Source organism: Myotis davidii, unplaced genomic scaffold (genome assembly GCF_000327345.1).
Source record: "Myotis davidii unplaced genomic scaffold, ASM32734v1 scaffold289, whole genome shotgun sequence".
In the NCBI taxonomy this organism is placed as follows: domain Eukaryota; kingdom Metazoa; phylum Chordata; class Mammalia; order Chiroptera; family Vespertilionidae; genus Myotis; species Myotis davidii.
Window position 1 is genome coordinate 750905 of NW_006299717.1, and position 15962 is coordinate 766866.

The following is a 15962-nucleotide window of genomic DNA, read 5'->3' on the forward strand; positions in this document are numbered from 1 at the left end:
GGTTCTCATTGCCCTGGAGCAGAGCCAGGTGTGGCCTCCTCAGCTGCTATCACTCTGGGGCCAGGCCTCCCCCATGGGCCACGCCTCCCCGATGGGCCACGCCTCCTTAGCAGTGAGTAGCAGCTGGGGATATATATTGTCTGGGTGCACGTGCCCTGGGGAAAGTCAGCACACACCTTGGTCACAGGTTGGCTCCCTGAGCACGTCACTAAGGGAACATGGTCTGTTAGAAGGTCAGTAGTGGGAGGCTCCTCCTAGCAGTCTGGATGAGCAGAATTTAGCTCCGGGCAGGAGGAAGGGGATGAGCTGGGGGCGTGAAGAGGCAGGGCGGGCCAGGAGGAACAAGAATGTGGCAGACTGGGGTCACCCTCTTCTCAGCTCTTCAGTTTGCCTCCTTTCCCTTCTCATCTCCCCGTCTCCCTCACACTCTCCCCCAGGGCTGGGCTTCCTTAGGAAAGAGTTTGTCTTGACAACCAGGGATCAGGAACACACGTGGGCGGGGTGGCCTGGAGCGGTGACAGCTGCGGAGTAAAGGGAAACAACGATCTCATGAGGACAGACAGCCCTCAGCCCACGCCTCTGCAGAGGGCAAACCCTTCTGAGCCTGGCGCTGGGCTGCAGAGAGGAAGCTGAGACTGCCCAAGACGCCCCGACCCAACACCGTGTCTGCCAGTCCTGGGCGGCCTTTGGAGAGCGTGGACCACTGCACTAAATGCCCCCCTTCGCTGTGCCCCCTGGACAGTCTGGACACTGCCACGGTGGGGGGTCGGGGGGGGCTCACCCAGGCCTGTCAGGCTTCTGTGAACAGTGCCATGGTGGTGGCCTGTTCTCCCTGCAGTCTCCTCCTTTTGAATCTCCACCTGCTGTCCTCCAGCGCTGACATGAATTCCAGCAGCTCCTCAGCCTTCTCTTGCATTTTCATTGTTCTAACGCTTCCAGCCTCCACAGAACTGGCAGGAAGAGGAATCTTCCATTGAGCAACAAAGGACTGTCAAATCGATGAAAGCTTAGGTACTGGACATGGACAGGGTGGCATGGAACAGTCCTTGTCTCCCCACCTGGCAGAAGCTAAAGCATGAAGACAGTCCTCACCTCTGAATGGCCTGGACCAACCCTGAGACAATGCCGCCCAGCAGACACAGCCAGTGCGAGCCCGCGGAGCCCAGCACAGTGACCTACATGCCACGGGAATGTTTGCCACGGGAATTGAACCAAATCCAATCTGGATGGCATTGGAAGGAACTGCAATCCTCTCCGGGAGGCGATAGGCCCTCGCTCAAGAGAGGATGTGCATAGTCTATGATGAGCCTGAGTACCCTCAGTGAGGGAGCCCGGGTGGAGTCCCAGAAGGGGAAAATATTTGTCCCCTTCCCTGGAAATTCCCCTGTCTGCAGTCGCAGGCCAAGGAGACAGATTCGGAAAATAGCAGTGTCATAATTCACACTTCTTTTCCTCAAGCACAGAGCATTCTGGCCTTTGCTTGCATTGTTCCCCTGCCTGAAGTGCTCTCCTCACCCCACTTCCTCTAACAAAAAACCTTGCAACTAAGCAGCTATGTGTGAAATAATGTGGGTCTTACTGGGATCCAGAAAGATTTAAGAGGAGGGGAGAAAGGAGATGATTAAAATCAAACTGGCCAAATGTTGACAATTAATGTCATGTGTTGGTGGGTATGTGAGGGTTCATTCTGTGATTCTATTTTCTGCCTATTTGTAAATTTCCATAATAGAAAGTTTCTTAAAGCTCCTATGGCCCCATTAAACCCAGGTCAGTCCTGCCTTGTACATGGTACATGAGCTTTCCTGATGGACAGGCTCCTCCCTAGTCCTCTAAGGGCAGGGCAAGTGTTGCCCACAGTAGCACAAGGCTTTCCTGTAGCCATATATTAGGTATTTGTTTCATAGACTTTCAGTTGCCTCTTAAATTTCATGGCAGAAAGGAGAAGATGGGAAAGCAACTAACATGTCGTAAGGTCCTGGGCTGCAACTTTCTCACATAGGCCTTATCCTTCCTCCACCACCTCTCCAGCTCTCCCTGGGGGTCTCATAAGTACTTGCTGGATGACAAAGGAATCAGTAAGCAAACATCAGCACGATCATCTGGTGGACTGGTAGACAGCCATCAAAGACAACAGAGAAGTTTCTAAAGACATGGGGAAAGGCATGCTATAGTGCTAAGTGAAAAAAATCAAAGCACAGAGCCATGTATACAACATGGTCTTCACTGTATAAAAAACTGGCTAGAAAAAGGACTGGAAAGATCTCAAAATATGCTTATTTTTAGGTGGCAGATTATTGGAGATTTTTTCCTTGTTTTTAAGTTTTCAAGATGTGGTTTAGCATCATATATAACAGGAGTCAGCAAACTTTTTCTGTAAAGGGTCAGATAATAAATATTTTCAGCTCTGCGGCCATATGGCCTCTGTTCAATCCACTCAATTTGTTATTTTAGCAGGAAAGCAGCCACAGACACTATGTAAATGTGGGTGTGGCCGTGTTCCAATACAGTTTCTTTTACAGCAACAGGTAGGGGGGGCTGGATTTGTCTCATGACCACCCACAGTTTGCTGACCTCTGATCTATGACTTTAAAATCAGAGAAAAAGTTATTTAAGTTACATTAAGTATGTGTTCTTTGTGATGATGAGGTCCTGCCACTGTGGAGCATACATAGTACAGAAAGCTTACAGTCATGCTTTATTCTGGTCCCCTTACGTCATAAACACTAGAAATTCTAAGTCATAAATTAGTGAATATGAGCATGAAAATTCTACGCTGGGTAGAGGAGTAAAAATTCACACCACCGGTGATAAATATAAAATTTATCTCTATTTTAAGCCTAGTATATTTCATTTATTTAGATTTTCTTTTATGTATTTTAATAAAGTATTATAATATTTTAGAGACCTCTCAGAAATCTATTATTTTTAAAACATAATTTAAGATGAAGAGGAAAAAGTTAAATTCTCATTTCTTTTTTTTTCCCTCCAGATTTTCTGAAGCAAAGTCCCTGGGAGAAAATATAAATGAAGCAAGAAGTAAAATCGGTAAGCAGGCGATCCTCTGTGAGCCTCTCTCATGGACCATTTTTCTGGTGGAAACCAGGTCATGGTGGCCTCCGAAAGCCATGGCCTGGTTGCAGGAGCGCCCAGCCACGGCAGTGCTTAGAGTGCCTTTCCTTGCGAGTCTCTCCTCCTCCCCTCGTCCATCAGGAAAAACGGTTCCTTTTGCCTAAAACTTGAGCTTTTCACCCGCCATGCAGGCCTGAGCTCTAGCATCCCAGTGCGAAAGTTGACCTTTTCCCTGGTGTTTTCCAGCAATAGCTCTGCTGGCCATCACCACAGGATTGCGGTGACAATGGTATTTTCAGGTGCTGGGAAACACTGTCACACCTCCAAAGCTTACACTTAGCATTTCAGCACCCTCCAGTGAGCCAGGGGAAGGATGAGAAGCAAAACTGAGCCAGTATGCCTTCCCAGGATGCAGGCTGCATCTCAGGAAAGGTGAGGTTAAAGCCAGAGGCAAATTCAACAAAAGGGTGTCACAGGTCTTTGGGACAGCCAGAGGAGAATGTGTCTTTCATTCCAAGCTAGAAGACACACGGGGAAGACACACGGAGAAGACACAAGGAGATCCATCTTCCAGGCGGGGCAGCTTCACAGAGGGGATCCCCGTGGGAGGGAAGGCAGCAGTCACCAACCTGTTCACACAGGACTCCCTGAGTCCCGTTGTCCCCACCTTCCTCCTTCGGAGGGACAAAAGCTGCTCTGAATGGCTCTTTTGGCTTTTGCTACAGAATATTGAATATCATGGTAGCCTTGAGTAGTTTCAGTTGAGGAAAGGGGAGGCCTGTGTCCTTTCATTGGCCTGAATGGGAAGGGCTAGGCTGCCAGGCCCCGCGCCAGGCGGAGAATCGCTAGAGCCTCAGAGATTCTTAACCTCAAGTCAAGGATCTTGAACGGGGGAAGATGCACCTTCATTTTTACTAACCTCTGCCTGCGGTTTAGCACTGCCTCAGTGATGAATGTAGGCAGCAGACCACAGTAGAACTAGCAGCACCTGCCAGCAGTGGGACTCACAGATATTTCCATTTTAGAGCAGAGCTGGCCGACATGGTAAAATGTCCTTTATACTCATCAGTACTTCTAAACTCTCTCTTGTCAACTAGGCTTGTTATGCCGGGCAAACATGCAAATCCCAAATTTAGCACATAGCTATCCCGGTATCAAAAAAAGTTTTAAAATGTTGGTAACCTTTAGTACAGTTAGTTTCTCTTAAAACCCTATTTAAAATTCCTTCCTTGGCCTGGATCCCAAGCCCCTGAAATTGCATGAAAAAAATGGGGGGTTAGGAGTGTGCATTTGTCTGGAGGTAATCGTTTATCTGATTCTCGAAGGGATCAGAGACCCAAAGCAATAAGGAAGCTGATTGGGCAGGAAAGCAGGTGCCCGGCCCAGGAGCAGCCAGTCCGGCAGCAGGGCAGCTGACACACCTGGCTGGTGGCCAGGAGGGCAGCACAGGGATCCCCGTGGATCCCAGGACTTGTCAGCATCATGTGACTCAAAGGACCCAATGGTCTGTTTTCATTCCTGGGAGACAGGAGGAAAGACCTTTTATAAATTGCTTCTCCACACAGAGTAGTATAAGGTTTCGCTCTTGAAATGTATCTAACTCTCTAAACCCAAAGAAAACTGTTCCAACAGTAATGTCATAGATTATGACGAAGGTACCCCTGGCCTATGCCAATGTACTTAGCTTTGTGCTCACAGCACCTTGGGTTGTCACAATTCTAAATTCTCCATCATTTTGGTGCAATAACGTCTGTGGATGGATCCCATTCGCCGGGTTCTTGGGATTAAGCACGCGGGGCTGCCTGCCTCTGCGCAGGTTGGGGCGGGGAGACCTCCCACGGAGACATCTGTGATTGCACATATGCCAGCAGAAGCCCTGGGTGAGCAAACCTGTGTTTTCTCTGGAGACTCACAATGTTGAGAGTCACTGCTAAGAGAAAGCCGCTGGTGCAGCGGTGCCAGTAAAGTCATCATCACTATCACTTCATTTCATGCCGAGAGCCGACTAACACCATCCTCTTACAAATGTGCTCGTGTCCCGAGGCGGTCCAGGTGAGTGGATCACTGCGACTCAACCCCAGGACTGAACAAGCCCCTCCTGGTGCTGGGCCACAGGGAGCAGCCCACCATCCCTGCATCTCAGACCCAAGGGGAAGACGAAGAAGGCATAAGGTGGAATTCATACACTTATTTAAAAATCCCAAAGTAACCTTGAGGGAAACTGCTTTCAGGAGGTTTGTGATGTTCCTGAGTCGTAGATCTTTAATTTCTTCCTTAAGGAGAGATTAAATCAGGTGAGATTAAATTCAGTTCCCAATGAGTGCTTTAGTGACTCCAGGGGTGAGGAGGTGGGAGCCCTCTCGATGTACCATTACATGCGCAAAATGATGACTCAGCTTCACTCCGGACTGCGCCACATCCCGCCTCTGGCATGCACTTGGAAGTGACCTGCGGAGGGGACATGAAAGCTGTGTGTGCGCACTGCAGAGCAGCCAGCCCACCTGTGTAACGTCAGGTTGTCCCTGTCTTCTCGGGCCATTTGGCTTTTCTCTGACACTGTGATCTGGAGCTGCCACTTGCGTTTCATTCTCAAAAATCCCTGACACGTCCATATAACTTGTTTTTCTTAAAACAAGCTACCCCAAACTAGGTAGGTAAGCTCTTGCCACAAACTCCTTTTCTGGCCCTCTCTGTACATTGTTTAGATCAGTCCTGATGCTGAAACAAGTTTAGATCGGAAACAGAAGAATAAAAAAGTCATAGAATATTTGTGTCCACCGGAGAGTCATTGCCCTTGTGTTTGCTTACCGGCTCCGTACATAGGAGGTTTTCATCCTGTGGGCTGTGTTTTGACCATGTTCATATACACCCTGGTTCCATTTGTCATATCTCTAAAAATGCCGTCAAGCCCAGGCTGTGGGAAAAGAAGGAGACAGCTTTGGAGGGGGTGGCACCCAATGAGTGCTTTAGTGACTCCAGGGGTGAGGAGGTGGGAGCCCTCTCGATGTACCATTACATGCGCAAAATGATGACTCAGCTTCACTCCGGACTGCGCCACATCCCGCCTCTGGCACGCACTTGGAAGTGACCTGCGGAGGGGATATGAAAGCTGTGTGTGCGCACTGCAGAGCAGCCGGCCCACCTGTGTAACGTCAAGTTGTCCCTGTCTTCTTGGGCCATTTGGCTTTTCTCTGATCTGGAGCTGCCACTTGCGTTTCGTTCTCAAAAATCCCTGACATATCCATATAACTTGTTTTTCTTAAAACAAGCTACCCCAAACTAGGTAGGTAAGCTCTTGCCCTCTCTGTACATTGTTTAGATCAGTCCTGATGCTGAAACAAGTTTAGATCGGAAACAGAAGAATAAAAAAGTCATAGAATATTTGTGTCCACCGGAGAGTCATTGCCCTTGTGTTTGCTTACCGGCTCCGTACATAGGAGGTTTTCATCCTGTGGGCTGTGTTTTGACCATGTTCATATACACCCTGGTTCCATTTGTCATATCTCTAAAAATGCCGTCAAGCCCAGGCTGTGGGAAAAGAAGGAGACTGCTTTGGAGGTGGTGGCACAAACCAGGCCATTTTTCACTCACTGGGATTCTGGCATCGGTGTTTCTGCATCAGAGTTCTCCCACTGGCAGCATTGTCTTGGGCAATAAAGGACAATGAATGGCTGTTCCCTGGCATGAGGCCCACTCCCGAGCCAGTCCAGGAACCAGCTGCTCTGGAGGCAGGTGAAAGGCTTTGACTGACACCTCTTGGCACGTCTCCATCCTCCATAGACCGTCCAGGCCTAAATGAGAACTGACGTCACAGGATGCTGCACAGAAGGGTTTTCACTAGAGAGCCAATCAACGACCAGTTCCAAAATCACAGGAAATGTCCTAGAAGAAGCTGTCAGTGAGACCAACACGGGAAAGCCTAACAAGACATTCTGAACGTTTTCTTTCTCCTACTCCAAACTCGGAGACAGATCCCAACCCACCTTGGAAACAATACTCTTTTTACAAAGGTTTCTCCCGTACATTTGGGATTTGGGAAAATCAGATCTGGGTCTCCATTCTCAGAATAAATAGGGCTGTTTTTCAGTTGTGTGCATTTCTATACTTTAATATTTCTCTGAGGTTTACTTCTAGACCTGCTGGTGCATGTCGGCTTCTAGTGTCTTCTCCCAGAGCCGGGCAAGACAGCAGCCGGGGCATGTTGCTAGCTTGTGAAGACCTGAATCAAGTGTATTCTTGTGTTACTATTTGTCGCCAGCTCCAAATAACAACCACATCAACAACAGCCTCCATCATTCATTGAGCACTGACTCTGAGCTGTGGCAAGAACCCAACATGCCTTATGTCACATAATCCTCCCAGAGAGAGCCATTACCTATAAGGGCATCACCTTATGTCCCATAGTCTGCGAGGCACGATCTTTACAGTTGCAACACCTCAAATCAGGATCCACCCCACTTGGCTATTGCTTCATATTCTGGTTTTAAATGTTTATATTATAAAAACCTCTTCAATGAAGATGAGCCTGCCTTACAGCTGATGCTGTCTAGAGTCTATGAAATATGGTATTATTGTTATTTTGCAGATTTTTTAAAAATGGTGTTTCAGTGAGGTGACCTACCAAGTGGCCAAGCTGGAATTAAAATTCATTTCTGTCCAATTCCAAAACTTTTAAATACAGTAAATCATCTCTACAAATCAGGTTCATTTCACTTGGACATTTTCTTCTGAGTTTAATTTGCCTTCATCCTCTGGGATCTGCCCAACGGGCTCATACTAGACCCAAGCTCATGCACACACAGCCCAGGAAGATTAAAGGGGTCTTTGTGACGTGGTTTAGGGGTTCAGTTATGGTGGTGAGGGGGGTCTGAGACCCAGCCTGCCCGGCTCCCCATTTCAGGTGCACAGGCCCAGGGCTGCTTGCCCCTGAGGGCACCTAAAGGCACCTTTTTCTAGTTTGCAGAGAGAAGTGCTGTGGGCTCCCAGAGCTCCCGTGGGTTTCAACTATCGTTTTCAATGGTTTGGAAAATGGAAGCATTCTATTCTCAGGTTGTATACAATTCCAACTGAGTGGGTTCACTGATGCTTCAGAAAAACCTGAGAGAATTCAAATGTCAACTTAGACGAGGTTTGATGGGAGTGGGTGTAAAGAAGTACTTATGCTTAAGTACCAAAACCACCACAGGTAAGAACTAGAGAAAGGCTGGGAAGGGCAGGCATAGACGTCACCAGGGGCCACAGAACAAAAATGTTACCACAAAGCGAAAACTATTGTATCTCAACAACAGGAAATGCAAAAGTCAAGACGCCCCCTTCCTCTCTACCCAGCAGCTCTGGGCTGACATTGCGTCTCCTTGGTAACTCTACAGAAGGGAGGCGGCTCAGAGAAAAGCAGCAAAGTGATGATTTAAAAGTTACCAAGTAGATTTTTGCATTTTTAAGCAAGTTACCACATGTATATTTTAAGCTCTGGTTGTGTATTAGAGTATTTAGTTTGATTTTTTTAATTATCAAAAATGTCATTAATTTGGGTGCAATTTGTATGGGTGGGGTGGTTGGCTGTAAGCATAAAAGGGAAATGATTGTCTCATATAACCAGGAAGTTCAAGGAGTACTGTTGGCTTCAAATGCAGGCTTCTCCTTCTTCTCCCTCTTCTTCCCACCCTTCTCCCTGAGCCCTCCCCTCCCATCCCCTTCTCTTCCTCCTCCTTTCATCTCTCAGTTCTAGGTGACTCTTCTCTGCTACCCTCTCTGCAGTTGGTGGCGAGGTCGCCCCGGAAGCTCTAAGTAGCATGGTCTGTAGAATTCAAAATCCTAGTTAAAGGGATTTTCCCCAACAATGCTGGCAGAAGGCCCTCCAGGGAGGAGTGATTGGCGTGGCTTTGGTCATGTGGCCGTCTCTGAAGCCATCCTGCATCCAGGGGAAGGAAACTTCCACCTGACTGGGCCTAGCGCCTGTGCCCGCTCCTCAGCCATGGCTTAGCCCACATGCACATAAACTGAACAAGATTTTGAAGGAATCCAAGAGGTAGCTTTCTCCAAAGGAAAAAAAAAAAGCTGGGCAGAAAGCCATCATGTTCACTACAGTCCTTTCAGAAACTTAGGTGGTGCCTGAAATGAGAAAACTGTGAAGGAGATTTCAGTTAGATAACAGAGTGATTTGTCCTGGGTAAAAAAGCAAGCTGTGAATGGGGAGCTTAGAACTGGTTTTAAGCACAGGCACTCCTGCTGGAGTGGAATAAATGCAAAACTCCGTGCTGAAAAGAACAGGAATTGCAGGAAAATGATGGTTGGGAAGACCTCTCAACACCAATGAAACTTCAGAACTGGAACTCTAACAAACCAACTACAGTCTAATAAAAATCATGAAGTAGCCCTAGCCAGTTTTGCTCAGTGGATAGAGCGTCGGCCTGCGGACTCACAGGTCCCAGGTTCGATTCCGGTCAAGGGCATGTACCTTGGTTGTGGGCACATCCTCAGTGGGGGGTGTGCAGGAGGCAGCTGATCGATGTCTCTCTCTCTCTCATCGATGTTTCTGACTGTCTATCCCTCTCCCTTCCTCTCTGTAAAAAAATCAATAAAATATATATTTTTTAAAAATCATGAAGTAAATTTATAACAGGTTAAATTCCTAATACATAAGAAACACTATATAAAATAGCAGATTTGTTCATCCAACGTGAGGCTATCGAGACAGAAGAGGGCATAGGAAGGTTCGAGGGGCTGAGTGATGGAGACACAAACAGCCACACAGAGGTGAGAGGAGCCGCACAGGAAGGAAAATTCTCTCTCCCGAGAAAGAGTCCTGGCCTCACTGGACCAAGAAAAGGGACGTGGAGAGATCATTTCCACTCGCACTGTTGCCACCGATCATTGGGAGCTGGTCCCTGTGAAAGAAGCATCGCTGTCGGAGAACCGACTGTTGATTACAGAGGAACCAATAGCTTGCAGTTCATCTTTACAGAGACTTAAAAAGGAAGAAACACTTTTCAGTAGTATTGAAAAGGTAGTTGCTCATGTAAAAAGACATTTTGCCTAAATAAAGGGTAATTAAATGGAGAGAGATTTCTAGGGACCTTTAAAAGCAGATAGATAGGCAACTTTCTGAGCTGACTCAAGGCATCTGGAGGCGAAAAGAGCAAAACTGTTTCTTAGGGTCCCTTCTGTAACAATTCGGAAGGTTGAAATTCCAAGACATATAGTTATCTGAAAGGCAGCCATGCCACTATGACTGATGACTTCATGGAATTGATTGAGTGCATTGCTGTCATCTTGGGGATCAAAAAAAAATGATTTGAGCAAGCTGAGGCTGTAGAGTGTATTAACTTGACAATGGGTAACACTAATAATTGTCATGTATACAAGAAGGAAGCTAGATTTGGTTGGAATGTCAGCACGGAAAGATGGATGGCTGCCTCCCAAGAGTCCCGACAGGGTGGTCTTAACTTAATGAATGAACCAGGATCCGGGATCTGGCCTTGGCTGGCTGGATTCCGAAAGACTGATGCATGTCCATCAGCTCACTATAAACCAGAGAGGCAGTTTTTAAATAGACCATGGAGGAGGCTCTTTTATAGACAAAAACTCTTACACCGCCTCCATCCAGGGCATCTTCTCCCAGGGAACAAAGTGGATTCGTCATGGGAAGGTTAGTAAGTAGACATGTCCAAGCACAACGGGAATCGAAACAAAGTAAAGGGTTTTGAGAGCTGGATTCTCAAGGTCACGGTGGAAACTCACCAGGCGCCCACTGCCCACTGCAGCAAACACCTACAGCAATTATAGTCAGCTTCCAGGCAGACCAGCCCCCTCCGTGCACAATACCCGTTTCTCCAGAGAAGACAAAACGACACTTATATTAGGCTTCTATCTACTAAACTCCATATATATCCCCTCAAAATGAACCACGTCGTGTTGATAGTGTTTTGGGTGACAGAAACAATTACTTTTAGTTTGGTAATCTTCTGATTATTAAAAATAGAGACCCAGTGAGCCAGCTCAGATGCAGGATGCATGTGTAGTGATGGTGTTAACCCCATCAAGATACAATAATAAGATCGGAGACCCCCTCCAAGCTGGACTGGGAGCCAGCACCTGGGGGCATGGGAGGCCATCAGGAACCAGGGTGGCTCCAGAGCCCGACGCTCACCCACGCCTCCCTCAGGGCCCCTCGCTACCTCGGCACATCGTCTGCCCTGCAGCCTGCCAGCCCTGCTGACCACAGCCCTGCTGACCACAGGCCACCCTTGCTCAGAGCCTGCTCTGACCCCCACTGGAACCTGAAAGCACCTTCAAACGTTCTGTCCCCCAGGCTATCAAGCTAATTATTTCTTAGCTCAGTGTTATAAGGGCACCTGACGGACCCAACTGATCTTTTTTAGACCTTAAAGACCACAGCTGCCTAAGGATGTGCAGTTTTGGTCAGATACCAGCCTCTGGCCCAGACGCTGTGGCCAGGCAGGAAGAGAGGCCCTGTGTTTCGGAAAGTGGCAGCAGAGAGTGTGACAGAAGGGGTTTCTCTTTCTTAAAGCAGATGGGGAGGGGGGGCCCGATGACGGACATCTTGCATCCTCTTGGTTTTATCTCATGGAGAGCTGCGCAAAGGTTTTTGTTGGTTCAGCTCTCATAAGGTGACATCAGCTTCTTTCTTCCCAGGTTCTCGAGGAAGCACCTGGCCATTGCCCCTCTGTCTCGCCAACTAGTCTTTGTAAAGTGCCTTGCAATATGCAGCGTTTTCTTTTATTATTTTTGATATTGTCAAATCCATTGATATTTTCTCTTATGACTTTCTCCATTGGTTTCGTACTTGTTATTGTCACAGTAATAATGATGGGTTGTTCATAGCCTCCTACCTATTTAATGCTTTCCTAAATTTTCTTATAGTTTTCTTTTTATTATTCTATTTTTCACACTGGACTTATTTAGGATTTATTGAGGAATATGGCATAACCTGAGGTTCTAAGTTGAATCTCTTGCAAAGAACCAATTTTCCCAACACCCATTTCGTCTAATGAAATGCCTTAAAATAAAACGCCTTCCCCTCCTTGGAGAGTCGTTGTAGGTTTCCTGGAGGCAGCTGATGCTTTCTAATCTCATCGTCAGAGTAATGTACATCCGTGGCAAGTGTCATGCGGGTATTTCAGAAGTAACTTGCCAGAGCTGTTCTCATCAGACACCAGAATAACTTGCAGAAAAGTGCCGACTTGTATGGCGAGCAGGCAGCTCAGGGCTGGGAGAGGCAGGCCTGTGTCTGAGTGGGGGCCCCTCCAGGCTCGGAAGGGGGAGGTAGTTCCCATCACGTTGTTTCACTCCTAAGGAGAACAAGTTACTTCATCATCGTACGTTGATTAAAAGGGGGAATGAGTAGCCACGGATGCGGTAGAAGAGTGGGGGGCAGGGGGAGGCTCTGTCGGTGATGCTGAAAACACCAGAGGCTTTGCTGCTTCTACTGCTGACCACCCTGAGAACACAGATGTGTCCCTTGCTGAAGACTGACCGCCCAGAGCGTTCAATCCCAGAGCACACTGGGTGGGAGTATCTCTCCCCACGTGGCCATTCTGCTCAGGGTGGAGGTGGCCTTGGCTTGGTTTCATGTAGTAGCATGACCCCGCGGACCAGCCCCTGTAAGGCACAGTCTGCACCACCGCTTCCTTCGGCGAGCCTAAAAGCACACTGTGCAGCTCCATTGGCCAATGAGCTGGTTAAAGCACGGACCTCAGAGGAGAGATCGAAACCTCGGGCAGACACATGTGTCCCCCCACGGGCCCCTGTGCTCCCTTCCCGAGGTGCCTGCCTGCTCTTGGGCAACATCGAAAGGGCAGGACGCTCCAAGCACATCCAGGCTGCATCGTTCATCAGGCACCTCATGGACAAAAGCCCAGCGCAGGCAGCTTGGGTGGGAGGATAATAAGAGCAGGAATCTGGGCAGCTTCCCAAGCGAGGCTGACAGGGTGGCCCGGGGCAGGGATGCTACGGAGACCCCTGAAGCCTGCAATCAGAGTTTGGACAGAGCTGGGTGGCCTGCAAGGACTGGGAGGAAACAGAGGAGCTTGAGGTCAGCCGTCACGTGTCTACGGGAGATTTGGGGCCTCAAGTGTCCAAGAGGTTGAGTCCCCACCATAATGAGAATGATGGCCAGCTTTGGGAGAGGTGCTGCCGTTATCCTCTGATGGAACATGAAGAAGCTGAGGCCTGGGGGAGTTTGTAAACAAGGCCAGTAATACCGAGCTCCTAAGGGGTAGAGCCACAGCTGGAGCCCAGTTTCTGATGGGCTCCCAGGTCAGTGCCCTCAGGGGGCAGGACAATCCACAGCCCAGCTTAGAAGGAGATATTCGGCCCCTGTTGTACCCGGGAAACTCACATGCCCTCACTGAGTTCAAGCTGATGCTAAAAAGAAGGAATGGGAGCCAGTGTAGGAAACCCTTTCCCACCTTCACTCCCAGGGAGATGACAAAGGAAAGAGGCAGAGAGCTGACTGGGAGGTGGGCCAGGGCTAAGTCAGTCCAGGAAAGGCAAGCCCATCTTCTGAGGGTCCCCCCTTGGTCTGGAGTTTAGAAAGTTATGGAGTCAGTGAAGGGTTAGTTTTTGTCTCATTAATTGTTCAAGTGATTCATGTGTGTATACCTCTGTAGAATGTTCAAACGCTACCTTATATAAATATCAAAATGTAAGGGCCCCTTCTTCATCTCCTCTCCCCCAGTACCAACCACGGCCGCTCTCTAGAGGGGAGTAACCACTCCCCACAACTCAGTGCATGTCCTTCCACCCCTTCTGTGCCTTGTAGATGGATAGATAGATGATTGACCTATAGATGATAGATGCATGCATGCCTACATACATGCATGCATACTTACATAGATGATAGGCAGGCAGCAGACGTGTACAAAGATGCCTTGTGTGTTGCATAAATGGGACCATAATGTACATGTTATTCTGCACTTTGCTTTTTTCCTTTAACAGTGATTATGGGTCTATCACTCACCACTTTAGTGGGGCTATTTTTAAGTATGAATAAACCATGATTTATTTAATTACTCTCTTGTAACAGACACTTCATTTTTCCCCAATTTTTTTCTACCACAAACAATGCAAGCATTTTTGTCTACAAAGAGTGTTTCTTTGAGATAGATGCCTAGACGTAGAACTAGGGAAAACTGCAGTGGATTGTATATTTTTAATTTTTATGTGCACGCCCCAGTTCCCTTCCCAAACGTTTCATTCGTGTGTATTCCCATCAATGTGTGACAGCACCTGTTCCCTTTCTCAGACATAATAATATCAGTCATTTTAGGTTTTGCCAGTTGGAGAGTAAAAAAAGAAAATAGTATTTCGTTATTGTCTTATTTTGCATTTCCCTGGCGGCTAGAGGAATTGAGTGTCTCACAGGCTTTGTCTGTTGGTTAGTTGACTTTCTCTTACGCTTTGGAGGAATTCCTCTGTCCCCTGGATATTGGCCTTTGTCTTGGGATATGTAGCAGGTGTGGTCTTCCGGTCTGTCACTTGTTTTCATTTACTCTCAAGATTTTTAGAAGAATCGAAGGAAGTTGCTTTTCTCTAATTTTTAAAAGTGGAGTTACATAAGATTGGATTGTCTGCTCTTTGTTTTTGAAATTGCTATTAGGAGTCATGCCTCACCATAACCCTGCCCCAAGGAAAATATCCAAGGAAGCCTCGGTCACATACACAGGTCTCACTACAACAGATGTGGGTCAGGACTGGGCATGGTGACTCCAGGGCAGCTGTCCTATAGCCACTCAATGAATAAATGACTCCTGCATACAGATGCTCAAATCTTCTACCAGACAACAAGTCTCCTGATTTTACTGCTGAAAATGTGAGCTTTGTGATGAGGTAAAGACTGGACTGATTTTATTCACTTAATCTTTATTGAAGACATCTTTAATGATGCCTGAATATTTTTAAATTTCAATTGTGTTTTGAAAAACTTATTAACACATGTTGAGATGATTTTGAGGTCTAGAAAACCTAATAAATCATTGGGATGTAGTGTCTAGCAACTCATTAGCAAATACTAGGGTCCTTGAGGACACTCCCTTCTGTTGGAAGACAAAAGTAAGTAATTAAGGAAGGACTACAGAAAATGGGTGATGTACCTAATTTAACAGACAAGGAACATCAGAAATATAAAGTTTATTAATCGTCTGCATCAGTCATCTAAAGCAAGACCAGGCTGATGTTTAAGGTTATGAAACAATGTATTCCTATAAAAATAGGGGACGGGGGTGCCATGAAGAGGAATCGTGAGAATTTACTTTACCTCAGCCCCAAGAAACAACCAAAACAAAACCCAGAACAGAGGTGACATCTAATGCAAAAAGGGGTCCAACCATAGGAGGCCAGATGCTGTATCCTCAGGGGCAGAGCTGAATCAGGGGTGCCTTTGCCCTAACAGCGGCTAACCAGGGTGTGGCGGTGACTCCCTAGGTGGTCTCAAGAAGACAGTGGTGGCTATACCTTCCTGCTATTGCCCTGGAAGGAGAGGGTGGATTTCAGAGGAGTGAGTTCAGAGTCAGCTTTGACTCAAGGTGCTGCCAAAGCCACAAAGCTCTTCGAATGCTGCAGAAGAACCCAAGAATGCCGGTCCCTGACAAGAGAAATCCACTGAACAGAAGGATTTGGTGGGGAGGGAAAAAGCGCATTTGGCAGCAGTCTGCCAATAGGATGTTGGCCACCTTTACGTTAGAATTCTGGGTAATAAGTAGTAAGGATCACTTTATAAAGATTAATATCCCCACACTCCCACTCAGAAACCTCTAAGGTTTGTTCACTCATCGCCAAACAAAATGTTCATGCCCCTTAATCAAAAATTCTTCCTCCATGTCGATATAATGATATTAACATTCACATACTTATATGGGAGATTGAGTGGCTTG

General features: G+C 47.3%; 1 protein-coding gene across 1 annotated transcript in view; it reads left to right on the forward strand.

Moving 5' to 3' along the window:
- Positions 1 to 15962, forward strand: part of KIF6 (kinesin family member 6) — a 255403-nt gene that overhangs the window by 179352 nt on the left and 60089 nt on the right. The window contains exon 10 of the mRNA XM_015571886.1: positions 2990 to 3045. Coding sequence (XP_015427372.1) covers positions 2990 to 3045 — 56 coding nt within the window. The remainder of the gene's footprint in view (positions 1 to 2989; positions 3046 to 15962) is intronic.